At 36.3% G+C, this 23,352-nt stretch overlaps 1 protein-coding gene across 20 annotated transcripts in view; it reads right to left on the bottom strand.

Annotated features, from left to right (window-relative positions):
* The window catches only part of EPB41L2 (erythrocyte membrane protein band 4.1 like 2), a 144,050-nt gene that overhangs the window by 34,211 nt on the left and 86,487 nt on the right, over positions 1-23,352 (bottom strand). For all 20 annotated transcript variants that reach the window (XM_027880578.1, XM_027880579.1, XM_027880594.1 and 17 more), the window contains 5 exons: positions 13,359-13,463; positions 8,904-8,946; positions 3,178-3,253; positions 1,541-1,759; positions 1,000-1,087 (listed from right to left, as the gene is read on the bottom strand). In XM_027880578.1, the coding sequence (XP_027736379.1) occupies positions 1,000-1,087; positions 1,541-1,759; positions 3,178-3,253; positions 8,904-8,946; positions 13,359-13,463 (531 nt within the window). The remainder of the gene's footprint in view (positions 1-999; positions 1,088-1,540; positions 1,760-3,177; positions 3,254-8,903; positions 8,947-13,358; positions 13,464-23,352) is intronic.

Consider the following 23,352-nt stretch of genomic DNA (forward strand, 5'->3'; position numbering starts at 1 on the left):
GTTTAGGAAAGGCTTCCAACTCAAAGTTACGGTTTTGGCACTCATATGCCAAAGCATATGTCACAGTTCTGGGAAATTCTTCAATATTCTGGTAAGAGGGACTAATTTAACAACTTAAAAGCAAGGAAGGGTATGGCCAGTGTATGCGCTACCAATAATTTCAACAAATATTAAAAGAAGAAAAACTAAAACTAGGCCTTTCTAACTTAAAGCCGTCAGTGAAAGTCTGAACAAGTTGGTGATCAACCAACTTGACAGTCACCTACTATTCCAGTAAAGATACAGGAAGTAATAGAAAGGTTTCTGCACATTCTCTTCCACGGACAGTATTTGATGCAAGTTTTACAGGCCACAAAACTAATCACTTACTGATAATGCTTTGATACCCTACACAATACAGCAGCATCTCATGTCCTCCCCAACAACAAAACAACTACATCAAATGCCAACACTGTCATTAAGAAATTGCTTCATCCACATAACTAACAAAACAAAATTAAACAATGTTTCTCCAAGTCTCGGTTTTTCTTTTTTAAATATATGACTGATATGCTTAGCATACCTCAGTTTCCTAATGATTTGAGATTCTGGATTTGACCTATCCAGAGAAGTAGAAAAGCACTAAAATACACTTTCCCCCAAGACCTCCCCCATCTGTTTTCAACTCTTCATGGTACTATGGAAACAATTACATCTTCTTTCAGGTTTTACTTTATAGCCCAAAATCTCCTTGGCATAAAAAACCCTAACATTTTAAATGTATTTATCTGCTCTTATAAATAAAATATTACTTCCAAGCTTCACGTAAGTCTATGTACTAAATAAACTTAGACATAAAACAAGTTCTAAGAATGTTAGAGCTATAAACTGAGTAATTATTGTGACCAAGAGATAAAGGCTTATAACCAAGAATTAGGTGTATAATTTTTTAAAAAATAATCTATATATACTATTTTCTTTAATACTAAGCATGTCTATCATAAAACCAATCCCCATTACCTTGGCATGATGTAAATCCACTCCATACATGGAGAGTCTCTTTGCATTTTCTAGGAACTGGGAATCCGCTTGAGCTGGAGTCAAGCCCCTAAAACCATTGAATAAGCCTTGAGTTTACTCACAAAAAACTGAGTCAAAACTGAGTGCAATCCTGGAATTCAGATCCATAGAAAAACCTGTTTATAAGGTGTCAAGCATTTTTGCCCTACAGGTAGTGTTCTTTCAGAGCATATTGTTTTCCTTTAGCACAGATTTTCAACTTCACTCTTTCAAAACATTTTCTAGCTATACGTTGCTTAAACTAATTGATGTACTCAGATAAAAATATTTTCTCCAAAAGTTCTCTTCCGAGATCTTAGTGAAGCTACTGTTTTCAAACTGAAATTTTCAAAAACACAAAACTAAGACGTTTTGGTTAAATAAAAAACAATTTCAAAGTAACAATAATTTCAGCTCAGCAATTTGACACATACTCTTAAAAGCACTGACATAAATGAGACAAAGCAGATGACTTCATTTAATGCCACTGTATCTGACACACCTGTGTGTTTTGTGTAGCTCAGCCACTTTCTCTTCCATTTCTTGAGTTTGATTGGGTGCAAATTGGAATTCACTGATATAATCACTTCGGTGTTCCTCTGGGTCATGATCACCCAGCTCAGCCTGCAGGGTATACGAACCAAGGAGGGCGTGAGTCACAAAAGAACAGGGCAGTCGACCAGATACAATATCCTGACGAAGCTGTAGGCACAAGAAATACCTGGAAGACAAAGGAAGCAGGAGGGGAGTGGGGGAAACAAAGAAGAATAGAGAGTTACCAGTAGCAAATTAATAAGAGATATGACAGAATTCATCGAGATGCATGTAATCATGGAAGAATATTTTAAAATAAGTCAATCATTAATAACTTATTACACCTTACATTATTTGAGCATTATTATCACACAGTAAATTTCACTTCATTTTTAAGAGTCAATGTTACTTTCATAAAAATTGTGAAAAGCAGGAAAAATTCTGATTTGCAATGTAAATTGTAATTGTAGTTTTAAACAACAGCTTCCTTAGAAACTCCTTCAGTTCACATTGTAGCCTGTGGGTATCTATGGTTTAAAAATAAAAAGCTCTGTATTTCTTTGACATTTCCCTTTGGCTTTAAAACTCAAACTTTTATATCCCTTGCAGTTCACAAGCTAATCAAGTCATGTAATACACAAAAGAAAATCCAGTTTAGTACTGAAACCATAATTAACTTCCTTAAACCATGTATGTATTAGAATTTATTATTTCAGGAACTGCATACAGTCTTTTACCAAATTTAACAAGTTAACAATCACCTTAACTTTCTACAGATAGTTTTTTATGAAAAGGAAAAAAAAAAAGTCTTACTAGTGAAACCTAAATTTTAAGAAGTTTAGCTTTAAGATATAACAGAATTGCTTTTATCAATTGAATGCACAATTGAAAAGCCAACCAACTCTCGGAAAATTTTCAAAGAAAACAGCTTCTTTTAAATATACTCTGTACTAAATGTCTTAGACTATTTGTAGCAATATATCAACTGCAAACTTGTGTAGCTATCTTATTTTGTGCAGAAGATTGATCCAACCCAATGTGTAGTAGTAACATACATCCTGCCTCTGCAGAGTCAGCTAACTCTAACCTAAAACTAAGTATTTAGGTTTTCCATAACTCCTGAAAAAAATGAGTCAATTCCCTGCACTCAATCCCCAGTTACGTCAGTCTTACAATGCTACTTTTTAGGTGCCTAGTATCCACTGCATTCTAAGTGTTTTCTATCCAAGAAGTTTAGAAGAGAATTATTTTCACATTTTATTATGTTTCATGGCTTTACTTAATGCATATTTTGCTCAAAACCACCAATGCCCTCGTTTGGTTTATACTAAAGCAGCAGACTGACAATAAACCACTTGCTTCTTTCAAATACCATCACCCACACCTTACCTCCTGCCCAAATAATATCCCCACTTATCATTAAATTCTTCTTGCTCAGGTTTCTTCCAAAAGTTTTCACTTTACCTTTTCAACCTTGCTCCAAAAAGCATTTGATGTATGTAAGAACATCTATAGTGTACCCTATCCAGAAACTGAAGAAATTTTATATTGCTTTCCAATTAGATTAGTAGTAATCTTAAGTTTAAAATTAGGAACTGTGCATACCTAGTGATGTCTTCAGTCAGTTGTGAAGGATCAGGGGGATAAAACTTCACATTAAAGGTGAATATCCAAGGTAAATCTAAACATGAGAAATATCTGATTGTTAATCTCAAATAAGTTGAAGCAAGCAAAGAGAGAACCTTACAGAAAAATGTCAGGCAGTCACATAAATCTTATTCACTGAAATCTCAAAGAACGTTTTATTCTTTCTTTTTACAGGACATTAGTAAGAAGCATAGATTATTTTTATTAGCTGGTAGAACACGCAGTGAAAGATTAGCATGTTAAAAATTACTTTAAGATAATGTTTTACAGTAGCTTATGCAAATATCAGAAGACATTTTTAATTTGAAACCTATCATAATATTTTAACACTTTGAAGCTATTGTGTGTTCAAAGGCACTTGAATTGAATTTGTGTTTATTTCTAACTCTTCCAAGGATAACAATGTTGTCCTTTCTAAACTGACTTGGTTTGAGACTCTACAGTAACTGTGAACACGATGTTAAAATGAGGTCTGTGTTGTATATGACAGAAAGATAATAAATTATTCATTGAGAATGCATGAAAGACAAAAAATATTACCCATTCCCACTTTAAAATATTTTTCTGGTAAACACCACATTTAGCAACTACAAAAGCAATGGTATTTAAGTTTTAATTCTCGGGTGTTAGAATTGTTAACAACACATGCATCTTTTTAAGCAGAAGTGTGGTTAATACTAGATTAAACATTTGAAAAAGTATAAAATGTTGCCTTTAATCCTTGCTCTATTTTTAAATAAATTTTTAAGATTTGAAAACTAAGTCATACATCAATAATTAAAACATGTTTTCAGAATGCTGATCTACCAGTATTGTAATTGGAAATATCTTACCAAATATATATCTCACCAATACTTTACCAAAATATAGAACTTCCCTAATTCTAACAGGTTTTATTAAGGACAATGCAGATGTACAACACAATGCTAGAAAAAAGTGCTAACATTTTTGCCTAAAGTTATTTTCTTAAAAAAAAAAGTTCTAAAATTTCAGAACTATTAAAGGTAAAGAGGTGCTTTGTGTCAAAATCCCTCATGTAAATTCCTAATGTCTTCCAACACTTCAAAAACTGTTGAGGTTTTTCACACATTACTATTCACTGAAGCACTTCAATTCCAGTTTAAGAGTGAACCTCATTCTGCCCCTGGCTGCTAGGATACTATGTCTTTTTGAGAGCTCAGGGTTTTATTCTATCTTAACATTGCCAGTTGTCAAGTTTCTGTTAGAAAAATGACAATTTTGTGTACAAAATACGGCAGGACTCCTTAAATGAGAAGGCCTAATTTATCATTGCATCATCTACTGCAATACACTGTAAAACAGAATTGAGACAAAAATATCTTTTAAAAAAAGTCTAACACTGATTAATATATACAGCATAACAAATACAGTTAAGGCTGGAATAGATTTACCTACTTCCATTATTAATCTACCAGGGAATTAGCATTATTTAATGAAAAGATGCTGATATTGAGTAAGCCAAACTGATAAATATGAGGAACTGGGCCAAAATACCTATGCAAAAGGCATTCAGGGAGAAATGTAATGTTAACAGGGCTGTGGGATGTGGAGAACTGGATGAAGGATGTGTGTCCTTCCACAGAGATATTAAAACAGTCTTTAAGTTTTCCTGGAATGAAGCAGTGTTTCCAGGCATGAAGCAATTTTTCCTGGTCTAAAACTGCAGTTCAACTAGTCATATATGAATTCCTGTTTAACCTGTTGTTCATTCTTGTCAGCATTTCTACAGTTAACTTTCAGAAAGCGGAAGACCTAGACATGGTTTGAATAAAAAACAAAATTAAAAGAAAACATTCTCTATAAAAAGCTAAAAAGTCCATAAATCCTCTGAGTGTATGGACTTCAAAAAATTTCATGTGTCTACTCATTCCATTGCTAATTTATAGAAAAAAATGTTGAAGTTGACTTTGTGCTAAATATTTTCTGGACAGTTGGTGACCATATATTTTGTCTTATTATTGAAAGCACATTTATCCCCTAAATATAGATTAGCAAATATATTACAATGTACAGAGTCTATACTTCTCACTAAAGCATACTGTTTATAGCTGCACAGCCGAGGCATACAAACTTAATTGCCTTCACACAACAATGCACATTATTACTGGTTTTTTACTGAGTTGGTAGCCGAGGCAAAAAAAAACCCACCCTGATTTAAAATTGTATTTAGCATTCTGTCCCTCAAAAGGCTCTCTGTGTTTTGATGTTTAATAGTATGGGCTACAGAAATGTCAAAAATTTTTCTAGCCAGCTTGTTACATCAAAAATGCTTCTGTGGCAACTTTAGGCACATTCTTAGAGAAAAAGAATACAACAGAACCAACCAGCTAGCAGCATACAATTAACATGATTCATCCCTTTTAAATGGGAAAAGTCACTAAGTTGGGTTTTTTTCCAGTAAAGGCTTTTCCTGGCTTTTACTCATGATCTCTTATGTGTCAGCTTTTGCAGGAAATCTCTTCCCTTGGCACAGGTACTTAGTTCTCTTGAACAATAACAAGCTATACTCTAGTGTAATTAGCTTAGATTAAAATTAGCTACAATTCTTACACATATATAGTTCTATATATATAAAATAAATTAATATAAAATGAAGGAAACCGGCATAAAGTGACCACCATATTTTGGTATCTGAGCATAACCATATATTTGTTAGCATTAAAATCAGACTGATAGTCAGAGTTGTAAATTTAAAATACGAGCCCTTTCTTTGTTAATCAAACTTCCCTTAGTACCACAGTCTACTGTGCTCTCACAACATCCAAACCATCTCCATTTCATAAGATGCACAAAGAATATGTGATATAGAAGTATTTTTTGCAGTAAATACACTAATTGTGCTGCAGACTAGAAAAATATTTAATTGACATAATATTACTTTTGGTTTAAACAGATAAAATCCCAATTTGAGATTTTTATAAGGGTGACCCACCATACCCTCTGTGTCTGAGAGTTGACTGTTCCAAGGTGAGTTGCTACTGCTTGTACCATCACAAGATTCAAGCTGAGGTTCTCAGTTTTGCAAAAGCCTGAATCCATCTTAGATGTAGCAATTTTCAAGAAGATAGTGACAGAAATGTAATTACCCACCTGTCCCTGAAAGAAGTAATTAGAGGTTTTAACACATGCCAGTGGACAGCCAAGTACATGAGCTAAAAAAAGTCAAGAATTCATTTTCCTGAAGAGATCAGGCTGGCTGAAAGCAAACAAGATTTTTGTCACCTTTGTAGCCCTGAGAACAGAGACAGTAATTTGTGGATCACATTCATTAGCCAAAGTAACATCAGTAATTGCTGAGATCCCACATAACTGCCCAGCCAAAAGCCAGCCTCTGCAGATAAGAGATCACAGAGAGGGCCTGAGGACCGTGATGTAACAAGAGGCCGCCTGCAGAAAATGATTTAGGGGAGACTACAGGACTATTATTTCATCTTCCCAAGTCACAGGTGGTACATATATGCCCCATGTGCAGAGCATTGGTGTTGCTTGCATTTAGGAGAGACAGAGATTGTTATAAATATTATGTTGCAAACTGATGTGCTGAACTACACTTCCAAATTTGTCACCTTTGTGCGCTCAGATTAATGCATTTGTCCAGATACGCTTATCTTGCATCCTAGTGCTTCAGTCTGTGCTACACATGAGAAAAAGAAATTAGTTCCTTCAAATGGACTAATAGGTTTTACAGGTATCTTAAACTGAATGAGTATTTTCCATTCTTGATTCAAAGACAAATATATTTAGAATTAAGCCTGAAACAAAGAAAAGTCTCACTGCTTGATACCCATGTATCTGGGGGATTTAATGTGTCTGCTGTACATTTCAATATCTGGAAACTTTGTTAGACTGATTATGAGGAACATGACTGACAGCATGCCAATTTGTGTAAGCAAGTTTCATTTAAAAATCCTTAAAATGGTGTTGTTACTTGTCTGTTTGCTTTATTATGCCCATCAACTCTGAAGTACTATAGATTGGAGAAAAAAAACCTAGTCATGATTCCTAATTCAAGAAACTAGACTTGCTCTCTAATATAAAATGTAGGTTGTTATGCTGTATGAAAAATCACATCCCCTTAAAGTATTTTTTTGGTAGTCCATATGATACAGTATTAAAGAATTAGAGAATCCAAAAATTTTCAGGTCTGTTGTTACACTTCAAATTTTTGACGCTAATACGTAGGCCAGATAGCATGCAAATCACTACAGAAGACAAATAAGTATCAACAACATTTGTATCAACAAAGTTGATACAGAAAGTATCAATATTTTGTCATTTATCAAAACCAAAACCAAACAGCCTTTAGCCCACATATCTGGACAACTAATAGGTTTTCACTAAAGACCTGCAGAACAAGAAGTTACAACACCAGTAACTTTTCCTTCATCAAAAGTATGGTTACTACTTCCACATTCACCATTTTAATAGGTCTGGTTTGGTTATACAACATATATATGTTGGATCAAAAAAACAGTTCCCAAGGGAGTTTCTGTAACTTAGATTTCTGTACTGAAAATACAGACCCCACCTTCCTAGTAAGGGATTTCCTCAATACGCAAAGATCTAAAGAAAACAAAATTACAACACTATGATTTCTGGAAAAATTGAGTGTTGCTTTAAAAAAATAGTAAAGAAACCATGTATTTATCATTATAAATAACACTAAGCTGTTCTTAATTACAAGTGCAGTAAGTTCCTTAAATTATTGTTGTGTTGAAAGTGTAGGCATGTAAAAAAATCATCATCCTCTTCTCCCCACTTATGTTTCCTAACAGGTATTACCAAAAGATTTCCATCAAAAACAAAACAACAACAGCAAAAAGCACTAGATTGGCCACAAATTAGTAAAGCAATGGGATGAAGTTCAGTAAGGGCAATGGCTGTCTAGCATTTTTTAGTGGCCACTTATTTTGTGATATGTAGACTCATGTAGAGTATCACCTAAATTTACTCTCCCTAAAGTCCCCATGGAGAAGCTACCCCAAGCAGTGAAGAGCTTTGACAGATTTTTATGCTAACAGGGTAAAATACATTATTCATCGTGTATTGAGTATAGGAAGTAGAAAGGCATCTCAGATAGATTCAATCTGAAAAGCATTGCAGTGAGACATTCCAAGATAATGCTCTCTATTCCATTTCCATTCTAGAAATGGGCGTATCAAAAAAGTCAGTGCTGGACTGATCACTATTGAAGAGTACACATTTTCTGTAAGACATATTAATTCTCTTTGTAGAGTTTCATATTTTTCTGGTGAGTCTTTGAAGTTATAAAGTCCTGTGGCAACAGTCATGACCACCTTTACAAGATGACATTTTTCATGTAATAACTCAAATATCAGCACAAAGCTGAAAAGCATCTACTGTTTCAGAAGGCAAAAATCAACCATTATTCACATACAACAAAGGAAAATTTGGGGGCAATAGCCAGTACAATAATTAACTTCTACAGCAGAAAGTTGAGTGACTCTTTCTCTCCTTCTTAGACAGTAGACAGAAATAGAAGATTTGCTTTCTCTTTTAAGGCTGAATGCATCATTATCAGACAAAAAATATTTTAAACCTGTAAGCATGCAATTTAGTCAACATCTAGGCTACTAAGTTTATGAAGAATATTTCTCTGAGGAAATAAAAGGAGCATAACATCTGAATAAAGAAGTACTTACTTCGAATTTGTCTCTTTATTTCCTTTGAAGGATCTAGCCAGTTCTGAAAAATAAAAAGACAAAACCCCCCACAGCCAGCATTTAAAATCCTCAATACAAAAAATATTTTAATATAATCTGTGCAACCTATTAAAATAGCTCATAGCATTTTAGTTACTACTGATATGTGCAAAGAGACTGCATTGTGACAGATCATCAAAAAATTTAACTTTGGGAAGTGAGACTGTGAAATCGGTCACATATATTCATCAGTAACTCCTGTTGACTAGTTTCACCCATACATGTTAAGAAAACAATTTGTGTGAGAGACTAGAAATATAAGCCTTTTAACGACAGTTACTGTGAACTTACTTCACAAAGTGTTTGAACCTTTATTTCTCATGGCTAGACACACATATTCAAACACATACATGGAAGAAATACACTGGCATACAGTCAGCCTGACAGCAGGCATTGCAACATTTCAAAGACAGAATGTGCGAGATAGGGAAGAATTAGAAACTGACTTTCGAGGTCAAGGACAATATCTGCTTTTTCCTAAACCACTAAAGGCATTAGCAGCTTTAAAGTCTGAGTGGACCCCTCAGTGCCAGCACAAATGTTGGGAAAGGCATACTTCTACCATTTTTCTTGCCTAACTAGTGGATACTGTGTATAATGTGACTCACCTTTTTCAGTCTATGGCACCAAACAAATTCCAGATGCAACACTGTTTCCCAATACCATGTCCCTCAGTCTCTATTACGGGCTTTTGCACCCAAAGTCCAATTCACTTCAAGGAGATAAAAAAGCTAGGCTACAGTTTCATACGTCTGTATGGATTAGGAGAACATGAAACTATGTTTTTGCAAAGTTTCTAATGCAAATCTTTAAGATAGATCACCTCTGCTAATAGAAAATGTGGCTCCTATGAATATGACCTAAAATACCGAGTTCCCTGCTGTAAATGACCTTAGTTCAAGTAGATTTCATCACAAGTGCAGCATGTATATATTAGATAAATACTGTTTACAAATCAAATGCAAACCCTCCTTTTTATAATTTTTAAAAATTTTAACGTAAAAAAAGAGAATATCACATCTCTTGCTTTAGGAAGTCTGTGACCTCTGCTTTTCATAGTTACTATGATTTTTCCAGAGGTGGTACAGTTCATAACATTGTTACAAAGCTTCACCAAAATTCTGGATACTATTTATTCTGCTTAAATCAGAAAAACTGCTATCTGTTGAAAGAACCTTGACATGGAGAGGCCTTGGAAGACAACATAAGTCTTCAAATAATTTTACGCGAGACTCACGTCAGCTACAGTTATCATCCTAGGTTTTCAGTTTTGGCATGAATTCCATTCTGAAATTACGCACAGCCATATTCTTGCAGTTACAAAGATAAGTAGAAGTAGCTTAAATTCTTAAACTTTAGATATAGCATAAAAAAAACCCAGAATATAGCACAGCATAGCTACAGCAGAAAACTAGCATTCCTGAGTATGTTACTTTAAATGCTTTTTACTTTTATCACTATAAAGAAGGAGAAAAGAAGGTATAATACAGAATACAGTGGAGGATGAGAAGAATAATCCTTTCTTTACACAAGTTATGCAGTTAATTTTCTGATTTTCCCAAATCTGAAATAAGCTTATTGGAAGCAGACTTTGCCACCAACTTTCATTACTGTTCTGTCAAATAAAATCAGATGCTTATATTCCATTTATAGGCGTAATTACAGAGGTGGGGTTTTCTGCATCTTTGTCTTTTGTTGCAGATAAAACAAACACCATGAAAGAATCTACCCTGAATTAGAGCTCTTAATGCAGAATAGACAGGTCTGTCTTTCAAAGCAAAAGACAAAGTGTATACACACTACTATTTTTTTTTCTCCAGTAGGCAGAAATCTATTTGTTTGATTTGTGAATGGTAAGGTTATACATGAGACAAAGTAATGTATTGTCAAAGAACAACAAAATGTTCTCTACAATTACAAAAGTATTTTGTACAAATCCAGAAAGGCAGCACTTCCAGCTGGCACCCAGAGCATAAGAGCAGAAGCCTTCTAACACTTCTGCACAACAATTACAGTGTGAATGGAGCATTCATATACTTTTGAGGGTATAATGCAATGAAATCCCTAACTAAACTTTACATTAAGAAATTTAACATTTGTAAAAAAAAAAAAAAAAAGAAATAATTAATGACTAATTTGACTTAAATAGTTTTAAAGTGTGTATTAAAGCTAACAAAAATCAGTCTGATTTGAAGACATAACATCTCTCCCAGCTGCAGAGAACACCCATGGAGAAAAGTTAATGGGACTCCTCCTCCAATGGTACCCCAGTGGTACATTAGGGAGTAGCTCAAAAGAGTGCCTGGCATTCAGTTTCCACGTGCCACAGCTGCCATGGATTTCAACAGCTGGCTAATAAATGGGTGGCTGTGATGAGTCCACAAGAATGGAAAAACACATCATTCAGTATTTAGTACTGACTGACCTGGAGGTCAGAGATTTGTGTCATTTTAATCTGAAGAGGCAACAGTCATAACAGGAGAAAAAAAATGCATCAGAAAGGACTGGTACTGAAGGAACTTGAACTTACTACAGAGATGAACAAAAAGTAGGGCCCTAAACCCAGAAAAAGTTCTGTGAGAGAAGGAGGTGGGAAATGCAAATCTGCCACAGAAGACTCTTTTTAAAGTTTCTCCAAATAACACAAAGAACTTATTTGTACGACAAAGACAAAATCCAAAAACAGTGGTTGTTTAGTTCCCATAAAAGATAGGATGAGATTTCTCTGTAAGTTTGTAAATAAAAGCCTACTGGTGCCCATTAATTCAGGTGAGATGTGGTCTGCTCTTCCTTTGAATAAGTGCTTGACTTAGACTTGACATATAAATGAGGACGCCATTATCAGATATTTCTCAATTAATTTACATAAATACCTAATTTATGAGTGCTGCTACAGTAACACTTCCACAGTTCTGGATAAGGAGCTCAAGGATTTATTCAGGCTAAAAGAAACATTTAGAGATAACTGGTCCGAGTACCATTTAAGAGCTAGTTTTGAATTACATCAGGTTGCCCAGGTTCATATCCAGTCAAATTTTTAGTATCTCCATGCATAAAGACATAGGAACAAACAGATGGGCTCTTTTTAAAGTAGGGAATTCTGGTCTCCTACATTCACATGACTGAAGAACACCAAGAAAAACTTAGTCCAATTAGAGGTACATTAAAAAAAAAGGACACTTTACACCACTCCAGACTTTTCTGCTCTGTTTTCAAAAACACAAGGCTACCTAGGATCTACTCAGGTGGGCTATTTCCTGGAACAGCTCGAGGATCCCAGGTCTGCTATTGGACCTTTCTTTCCTCTCTTGACAGAGATCAGACTGCTGTTATATGTTATTTTGCTGTGCATGTATAGTTTTCAATAGTGAACAGCAGAAATAAAGGGATATCAAGTGAAAGTAAAAGATAAAATTAAGTTTATGATATTACTCAGATCAACTGAGATGCTCTTCGTTGCTACATCAAAGAAGTTTTTATTTCTAGAAATGGTTTACAAACCAAGAACAAAAATTATTTACCAAAGTAAAAATACAAGTATATGGGTATCCTTAATACAGAAAGATTGAGTATTTTGCTCAATACTGCAAAGTAAGTTTTGCAGCAAAGCAAATAACTCTAGAAAACAGCTGTATCTGAATAGAAGTTGACAGAAATTCAGATCTATTCAGACGACGTAATCAGACTTACTTTAAAACATGACAGTCAGAAGAAGAGGATGATAGAGAAGAAGCAAAAACTTCTAGACTATTTATAATGTAATGATGGTTCTGCTACAAATATAGATCAAAAAGAAATACAATTTTTTCCCACTTCAATTTGCAGTTATTAGTCTGGATTTTTTTATGAAGATAAAGATGACCACAGGTATATCTTTATTTCATGGAGAAAGCAACAGCCAGCACACACTGGAAAGACAAGTTGTTTTTTGGTAATTAATGGAACACGTCACCAACTCATTTAAGACTTTTCTCAGTTGAACAATCTAGATGGGCTCAACCATCTAGCATATAAGCAAGTGCAAAAGAAGACTGAAAATAAGTTACCAGATGGTATTTAAGAGATCCTTTTGAACATAGTAATATCAATCACCACTCATTTGTAAAATTAGCATCCAGTACCAGTCATGGGTCTCCTCCAGCCTCTTTACAAACGCCAAAATTTTCTTTAAGCTTAAAATTATTAAGAAAAGAAATTAAAGACCTAATGGTCACAGACTCATGGGCTGGATTTCCTTCATGTTCCTGAATAAAGCATTCTTACACATATATGAGAAAAGGCAGCAAAATTCACTCAAGTGCTTGTAACAGTATACATTTAATAGAACATACCTTACTAAGCTATTGAAGTGAGTGGAAACAATGAAAAACAAACAAAACCCTCATACAGGCTTACCTTCTGTTCTGCAGTCTCATAAAACAACAGCCCAAAATAGTCCTTTTCCAGTAAATTGAGATGTTCACATACTTTATCAAACAGCACTTGTCCTTTTGCTCTTTTCTGGAGGTGGAAGGGTGGAGAAAGAAAAAAAAAACCAAGGAAAAACACAGGAGAAAAAAAAAAGAGAAAATTACTATCAGTAAATCAGTAAAGTCCGTAATTACAGGTACTGTTATTTGGTGATATTATTCAGGAAAACTTAAAATACCAATAAAGCAGATTATAAAGCTATACACTTTCTTACAATATGCTGTTCACCATATTTGAAAGCTATATGTATCCTTGATAAAAACAGAGAAATTTCAATTTTTCTCAAAATATTAAAGAAAAAAATTACTTGAATACACAAGGAAAATTCAGTACCTAAATCAATTTAAATATTTTGCCCTATTAGGTACCACTAAAGAGTCTTAGTTTTTGTAAATCTTTATTATTAAAATAATGGAAGACTTCTTTATTTGAACCAACTTTTTCTGTATTATCTTCTAAAAATGTAGTTTCTACAGTGTTTATTTCTATTAACTTTAGCATCTCTATCATTTTGGTTTACATCTCAATGACTTCTGAATCGTGATATGGATGTACTGAGAAAATAAAGTGTGCTCTCCTCTTCAGGAGACAAAAAGAATAAGCAGACCACTAAAAATTGGTGCTCAGACTAGCAGTAGCATACAGGTGCAAGGTGAACATATGCAATGTGTCTAGCTATCTATACTGCAGTGGTTTCGAGGGGCAGAAAATGAGGACTGCTTTGTATCTGTACAATTATGAACTCTCTCAGTTCCCAACAAATCCATTAGACACTCAAAAATAAAAAACAAGTCTTCAAGAAGCTTAGTCTTCCTAAAAATACTACTTGTGCAAGTCTGTAACAAGTTAGTTTCAGTATTGTAGTCTTCTACTTTATAATAATAATTGAAGACTGCTCATCCTTGTAACATGTTCTTAAGAAGTGTCCTAAAAAATCAACTTGCTGTAGCTCAGTATTACTAGACTTTAAGCAAATAGGAGTTAGTGTTGAAGTTTTATCTGTTCTTGTAACCTTAAGGCAGCCTCCCAGTCCCTAAAGGGGGCCTACCTGAGACCAGGGAGGGACCTTTTACAAGGGAATGAAGTAACAGGACAAGGGGTAATAGCTTTAACCTGAAAGAGTAGGCGTAAATTAGTTATTAGTAAGAAGTTCTTTTCTGTGAGGGTGGTGAGACAGTGGAACATGTTTGCCCAGAGAAGCTAGGGTTCTAGAATCAGAGAAGCTGGAAGTGTTCAAGGCCAGGTTGGACAGGGCTTTGAGCTATCCAGCCTAGTGGAAGGTGTCCAAGCCTAGCAGGGGGCTTGAAACTAGATCTTTAAGGTCCCTTCCAACTCAAACAACTTTATCAGTCTACGTTTCTTGTACCTGAAACCAGAAACATAAACAAGGGCGACTGTAGTGCCAGCAATGAAAAGCAGGTCCCAGGCCCTGCTTCTGTGTGCCAGGTTTTAAGGAAAAGGATTGTTGTACTGGAGATGGCAGCTGACTGATCTAAAGATTTAGAGCAAATAGCTCACACCACATACTCAGGAGTGGGAAATTAAAATCTGAACGTGAACGGCGTGCAGCCTCCCAGTTTGAACCAACTCCTTCACGACTGCTCTGCTATTTGTGGCATTTATCAATGAGGCCACAACACGGCCCTTTTCAGAGGCCTGTCAGCTTATAGGAATTCTTGTATTTGCTTATCCTACGGATTTCAGTAGATGCCATACACCACTGCAATTCCACAGAAACGCCATCCACTGCCCCCATGCAGGCGGCCCTGGCGACACTGCAGCCATTGTCCGCGCAGACAGTGCCAGAGAGCTCACAGCGGGCCCCAGTTCAGCACGTGCCCTCAGCTCAGCTCCGCAGCACAGGGCGTTAAAGGCCAAGAGGGGAGGGAGAGGGGAGAAAAGAAAGTATGCGCTGAACAAAGAGCGATGGCATTGTTGTTTTATTCCCTAAGAATCCAAAGCTTTATTTATTCAAAATCATGTTGTCCAGAAGACATTCTACTCACAAAGATCAGAAAGTTTTCAAAGGAATGAAATTATAAAATGAACACAGTCAATAGCATAAGTGTCACAGCGAGGCAGTGGAACTTAGAAGTCAGCACTAAGAATCTGAAGTTTTTCCAGAACTTTCAAAAATCTAACTCGTCAGGAAGACAGATGACTACTTCCCATAAGTGTCTGAAGTAACTACTTAATTTTCTTGATTGTTTTACCTTCAGCTTAAGAAGAAAAATTGCCAATATAGAAATGAGATAAAAGAAGGAAAAATATAAGCAAGAGAAGGTTTGAAGGATCTTAGCCTGCTTAGATGCATGTAATAGATAATCACTTTTTTTCCCAAGTCAATGTGCAGGCCAGTCATCACACCTTGCAAAGGCAAGTTCCAGTTATACATATTTCAGTAAAGGAAATATATTTAGTAGTGCAAAAATAATATACGCTATCGTTAAGTCTATATCTGGAATTGCACTGCACCACCAGGGACACGGTGCAGTGGCTAAACCACAGCGTTGTCAATGCTGAGATCTGGGTTCGATTCCCGGTTAGGACACTCCCTGGGCAGATGGAGCTCGCTAGCCCTGTAAGGCAATCCATCTACGTCCTGAGGACCTCGCTGCCACCGTCCAAGCGTGCTTGGCTCCGGCAGATGAACCTCAGGATTAAAAGGGTGGGCTCAGTTCCGCGCACACTGTGTCTCACCTAAAAAAATCCAATGCGCAGGCTGGAAGGTGGAAAGACCTTCCCCGGTTCTTCGTTCGCAAAGAGACTGGCCATTATTATATCTGGAATTACTTGCCCTTCTTATAAAGTTCATATACTAAACCCCACAATTAATATAAAGTTTTTGACATATAGAAACATAAAGCAGACAAATCTACAGAAAATATATTGCGAGTGTAACAGTAGAATATTGCAGTTTCTTCTTACAAAGTCATAGTCCACACCGAACTTGGATACATTAGCAGTGTCCACTGTATCTTTAAACATCTTTTTGTCAGTTTAGAGCTCTTCCACATAAGGAAAGACACCACCATGCCACAAAGCCTAAATTATGTTAGTTGACATTCTACACAGCAGCACAAAGAAGCACAAAGACATTACAGCATCAGAAACTGGTATTTATAGGGCTCTGTTATGGATTCATGAAGCCTCTCAGTACTAGCAATGGTTCTCATTATAGGATCCTACTTGTAAAATTGTAAGACCCCTGATTATTTAATTTTTATAAATATATGTTGAGATATAGTTTTAAAAATCTGAAAAAGTATTTAATTTGCAAAAACAAACTTTTCAAGTTCAATTTCTCTGTAATCTATTTGGGGACAGGTATTACCACACCGTGTTAATTATATGATAACATATAACTTTTCTAGAAAAGGCCATGCTTCAAGAGACAGTGTCAATAAACAAGAGCTGAAGACAACTATTGTGATCCAGAGTTTTTTAAATAGAAAAGCAGGGGACTCTTAAGAAGGCAGCATCATGATTTGCACAGGTTGTTACTTTTTAAAATGGATTCAATTTCTTTTTCTACTAGGTGGTAGAATACCAATACCAATTTCAAGCCTGTATTTAGGCATCACAGATGCCACCTCATAAAGCAACCACTTCACAAAACCAGAGGCAGCATATGTCTGTCCTTTACCTCCTTCCCACAAAAAGAGCAAACCAAAGCAAAGCAAATGCAGCAGGCATACACAGTGGAAATTTCTATGCAGTTGGGAATTAGCATATTATGGATCCATTTGGCTATACAAAAGTTGCCAGCTACAAATGCAACATAAACTTTCACAGCTACCAGTTCTGTTCAATATATTTATCAGTGATCTGGATGCAGGATTTGAATGCCCCATTAGCAAGTTTGCTGATGATACTAAACTGGGAGGTGCTGTTGACTCTCCTGAGGGACAAGGGACCTTACAGAGGGGTGTGGATAGATTGGAGCACCAGGCAATCAGTGGTATGAAATAACAAGTGCCAGATTCTGTACCTGGGAAAGGATAATGCTGGGCACAAGAAAAAATTGTGAGAGGATTGGCTGAGCTCATCCCTTTGGAAAGGGATCTGGGGATGCTGGTCAGTAGCTGGCTCACTGTGAGCCAGCAGGGAGCCCAGGCAGCCAGGAGGGCAAAACCCATCCTGTGGTGCAGTAAATACTGTTCAAGCAGCTAGACAAAAGAGGTGATTATCCTGGTGTATTCAGATTGGTTTTTCCTCTCCTTGAGTTCTGTCAGCAGTTCTGGGGCCAACAATTTAAGAAGAATGTGAAGGTCCTTGAATTCCTTGAATTTGTCCAGAGGGCAGCAACAAAGCTGATGAAATGGCTGGAAGAAGTGTCCTGTGAGGAATGGCTGAGGACTTCAGGCTTGTTTAGTTTAGAAAGAAAGAGGTTGAGGACTGGCCTTATTGCTCTAAACGGCTTCCTGAGGAGTGGGCAGAGGAGAGGGAGCTGCTGAGCTCTTCTCCCTGGGATCCAATAATAGGATATGTGGGAACAGTTCAAAGCTGCACCAGTGGAGGTTTAGATGTGACATGAGGAAGCACTTCTCTACCAAAAGGGTGATCAAACACTGTAACAGGCTTCCTAAAGAGATGGTTGATGCCCCAAGCCTGCCAGTGTTAAGAGTCATTTGGACATGCTTTGGTCAACCCTGAAGTGGTCAGGCAACAGGACTAGATGTTTGTTGTATGTCTCTTCCTTCTGCCTCCTCCTCTCTCTAGCAGTACATGCTGAGGAAATTTCTGACATTTCTTCCCAGTGCTGCACTAGCAGAAAGGATTGAATGGGTCATCACGTCTTGGCCTAGGCATTGACTCTGTCTCTGTGTGTGAAGGAGGCATGTATCTTCTTAAGGAGATGAGAGTTGTGGCTCACCTGAAGAAAATTTAACCACCTGAAGAAATCTGGAAAAAAACCTCAAAACCAAAGCCACAAAGCCAACAAACACCCAACACAAAAATGAGTGAAGCACAATTTTTTGAAAGTGTTCTGTGTTTATCCAGTTTAGCTGGGTTTCTACAGGATGGCAAAATCCCATATCTCTACTCAGAGATCAAACCCTTAGCCTGATGCAGAACATGCTCTAAAACTGAATAACTGCAAACATTTTGAAGTCTGCAATACCTATTATTTCCCTGGGGAGTTTTTTTTCTTCTTGTACTCATTTTTAGAAATGCCTGAGCTGTTTCCCTTGGAGAAATGTAACAAGAAACAAGAGCCTGAGAACAACAGTATTGCATCAGAGCAAGGGTCCATCTATCCCAATACTTGGTCTCCAAAGAGGCTAACCACAAATGTCTAAAGGAAAGCACGTGAGCAGTGCAAGTCTGCTTCTGCCAAGATCCTGTGTGTTCATAGGCCTCAGGATCTGGGAACAGCCTCCCCTGGGAACCCACACTGTCTCCTTGCCAAGAGCCCCCAGGATGTGTCTTGGCTGAGCCTGAGGCCTTCAGTCCCTGCTTAAGCCATGTTGTAGGTGTGTCCATGTCTGACCCCATCTCCTGGATGGGCCTGGGACCTACATTGCAGAGTGCTGCTCTCCTGGACAGGCACAGTTCATCATCCATAACACAGCACAATTATTATATTCCCTGTGCTCACCATGAGTTAAATAATTATAAGACTGGTATCTGCCTGAAATGCGAGGGGTTTTTCAGCTCCAAAAACATTTTTAAAGACCTATCACAAAGGCTATTGATTCCATTTTATTTTCCTCAATCTGTTTAACAACCAGTGCTCACAAGCACTAACACAACCCACATCTGCAGCCAGGTTGACTATTCAGATTGGTCTGTCCTCATCTTGAGTACTGTGAGCAGTTCTGGGGCCCACTGTTTAAGAAGAACATGAAGGTCCTTGAATTCCTTGCATTCTTCAGTTTTGCTTAAAACAAGCAAACAAACAAACAAACATCCCTTGCAGTGTGACAAAGGCAAAGTCACAGAAAGAAGAAGCAGGAATATGGGCCAGGCATTTTCTCTATCGATCCTTATTCTCCAAGTCTCAGGAAACTGATCATACACAAAAGAGCAGGAGATGTGCAATAGCTTGGGGTGTTTTCAAAAGTATGATACATACTAATGACAAGCATATTTTTTTGGCCACAAAAAATTGCTTTGCTGTGCTTCTTGGCCAGTGATGCATGAAAAGTGCTCTCATGTCTGTCCCACACTTCTGCTGCCTGCAGGAAGAGCTGAAAAGTGGCAGCTCCTGATGGTGCAGCCAACCTGGAACCTTTTCAAGCATAGGCTGCTCTGCACAAGCAAGAACCTCTGGGGAAAATGGAACCAAGGGAATAGAGGAGCACTCTCCTGCTACAAACTTACAATGGCAAAGAGACGGGGAGAGCCAAGGCATAAGCGGTCCCTTGGAGGTGCAAGAGCAGCAGAAATGAATCTAAGTAAGATGGCCCAAGGGAGTCCTGGCAAGGGGCCATGCTCAATACTGCAGAGGAAGGCAAAATCCCTAGGGACTGAGATGACTTCACACATAAACATTACTTTCAGTGGTGTCTGTTGAATCTAGATAGATATTGTAAAAAATGTACCACATTTAACATCATCCCTATTTTTCTTTTTTCTAAATAAAAGATGTCATACTTTCAACAGACCACTTAGTGTTTGAATAAACCTACTCTACACATCAGAGCAGTCAGAAAAAAATTTGCAAATCAAAACTCAACTATAATTAAACATCTGTTCCATATCAACTTCACTGAGAGTTTTCTTAATTCCGGGTTAAAGACTGATCTTAACTGTACATTGAGCAAACATATTTTTACTTTGTAATAGTAAACTGTAGGCAACCACAGAGTCTATGTCAACTCCAATATATTTCACTTGTTCATACGTGCATAAAATACGGTCAGGGCTGGCATCCTTTAAATGTCTTTTGTCATAAATACTTAATTAGACCACTGACTGAATGCAGTAAACAAACCCAATAGGATCTTCATTTGCTTCTAATTAGTAATCATTATGCACTTAGCACTTCTTTTTGTTTGTTTAAACTGTTACTCTTCACTAAAACACCGTTTATATTTAAAACAGGAAATCTGAATGAGTCTTTACTGCAGACACCAAATTTAATGACAGTTTCCTTATGACTATCTACAAAACCACAGAACAGGAGGGGAAAAAAAGCAAGTTTATTTCCCCCTATTCAAAAAAGAGGCACATGCAGATTACCATAAAATATTAATAACTTATGCCTCCCACAGATGTCAATTATCAGAAAAGGAATAGGTCAAAGTTATGTCACTTGCACTGTGTTAAAAAAAATTAAAATTCCTTCTAGAAATTAAATCCAACATTCCAACAGTCTAGTTACTCAAGCTATTAAATCTCAACTGCCATTAGATCTCAAATATGACACTACTTAATCATGAACCTAGGTTATTTTATCTTTTAACATGGTTCTGTCATTTCAAACAAGAACAAAGTTTCAGTCACTCACAATTTTTGGCAAATACCACTCAATAGCTTTTATCCTTCAATAATTCTGCAAGCCTGTGATATACTTACACACTCTTATTCCTGTAAGTGAACTGAACTCTCTTTCAAGTAATGAAGAGTAACAAAGTTTTTTAACAGTTCACAGCCTATGAAAGTAATGTCGTGCTGCTCCAGGACTATTACACGATAGCTTCTTCCTCCTTCCAACTCTCCAGGCATTCCCACATTACTCTGAAGAGTCTGGGGCTAAGCTGACATTATCTTTAAAAGTTAAAATAATTTTAAGCTTAAAATGATTAAAATAATTGCTCATGCTTTATGAATGCACATATTGTGTACATGTAACTAACGTTTAAGTATAATACTTCCATGCAGTATTATTTTGTGACTTATTTCAGAAGATTGCTATAAAACTTCAGAACACAGAAAATCAACCCATTTTGTTAATATGCAACGTGTGGAGTTAAAGAACTAGAACACTAAAAGTTAAAGGAATTAAATATGACACTTTAATGGAGGATATTCTGCTGCTTTATAAAACTTTACAGGTTCCAAAAACCAATATAAAGTAAGTTGGAAGAGTGGCTAGCATAGAAGTTCACAACACTACTCCCACTCAATACTTTTAATTCCTCAGAGCAAGTAGCCAAGATGCAGAATAATTATTTACAGACCACAAGACATTTTATCAACTATCCAAGATCACAATCAGCATCTGAATTACATCTGATTACAATGCAGCACTGATGAACTGACTGCAGATCATTTCTGAGAAAGATCAAAACCCACAAAACACTACAGTGAGATTTCAAATGCCAATGAACTGAGGAACAGGTTTCACTCAGTACAAGGTTAAGCTTCATTATGCTGTCAGCTCATGGACTTCAGGGCAACATCTTCGGCATTGTACCTGTACTGTCATTCAGACAAGCATATTGAGAGAAGCTATACTCAAGAAAAGACACTAAACTAGGGCCTTCAAATTTGCATGTGCGAAAGTAAAAGTACAAAGACAGATGAGAAGAAAAAAAAAATCACAAAAGAAGCCAAAATATCCATTAAAACAGTTCCATAGATAAAGAACTACTGACTTAAAATTCAAAATGGTAAGTTGATACCAGTCAGAAGATCTATTAAGGCAAAATAAAGAGTTCTAAGGGCAAATGAACAGATTACTCTCAAAGGTGATAAATTAATTTACAAAGTAACCTTGAAAAAAGACAAATATCTGAGATTTGCTCTAAGTTGGAAGCCAAACATAACTGTGTCAGGCATGCCCTGGGCAATGGGAAAGACATGCAAAAACAAGCCAGAAAAAAATACCTCCACTGTCAAACAACACTAGGTGGCTGCAAAAAAAGAGCTTTAAGTAATTATCAATATACAAAACATACAAATGGCAAGGAAACAAGAAGGGTGCAAGTGTACCTGTACTCCTACAACATTTGATGCCAAATTCCAAACTATGGAAAAACAGCATCAAATTATAGTAATTTGCAAAGATGTTTCTATATCACCTTGAAAATTAGTTCACCATGAGTGAACTGTTCTTTCCCCCCCCCACACACAATTTCATGCATAAGCTTACTATCTCAATATCCTAAAGCTATATTGTTTCTAATTGGCCATCTCCCATCTGTTTCTATTTTGTACCACTCACCAGCCAATTTGACATGTCAGAGAGAAGACGTACATACATACGAATTCACTTTCAGAAGGTTTTGTCCCAAAAGCAGTTTTTCTTCAGTCTAACGTCTCTCTCAATGCATTCTGCAAGTCACATATACTTCTTCCCCAAGAAGCACTTTGACTCAATATAGATTCCGAGAAAATGGCTCATTATGCAGAAGTTTTGCCAGTTTCATTTTAGCTAGACCTAAAGTTGTAATAAATCCCTTTTTATTAATGTAATAGATGCTAAGTTTCCACATGTACTTAATCCGTTCCAAATAAATTTAAATAGTTCCAGGTAGAACAAAATGTACATCCATGCAACTCTTAGTGCTATAACTAAGTTTATAATTGGATTGCAATTTGTACTGTCTTATCTTTTTTTTTTTTTTTTTTTTTTTTTTTTTTTTTTTTTTTTTTTTTTTTTTTTTTTTTTTTTTTTTTTTTTTTTTTTTTTTTTTTTTTTTTTTTTTTTTTTTTTTTTTTTTTTTTTTTTTAGATAGTATATATATAATCAGAGTTTCTTACAAATATTGGCTCCCAAATTTAACTCCCTTCTGAAGAATCCAGGGTAAAACAAAAGTGACATGGTGAAAGGATATATGATTTCCTTATGCAAAACCTACTTCTACCCCTGCCCTTTTCAGCTGGTAATAATGTAGCATTAACCCTTGCTTACAGGGAATCTTGTCTTGCTAAGACAAGAAGACCCTTGAGAACATAAAGGTTATTACAAATACCATTCTGTGGTTGCCAGTATGTCAACAAACACAAATTGGCTCCAGTCATACTA

The sequence above is a fragment of the Empidonax traillii genome, unplaced genomic scaffold, assembly GCF_003031625.1.
Source record: "Empidonax traillii isolate 1590-97213 ecotype Southwest subspecies unplaced genomic scaffold, ASM303162v1 scaffold72:size2462915, whole genome shotgun sequence".
In the NCBI taxonomy this organism is placed as follows: Eukaryota; Metazoa; Chordata; class Aves; order Passeriformes; family Tyrannidae; genus Empidonax; species Empidonax traillii.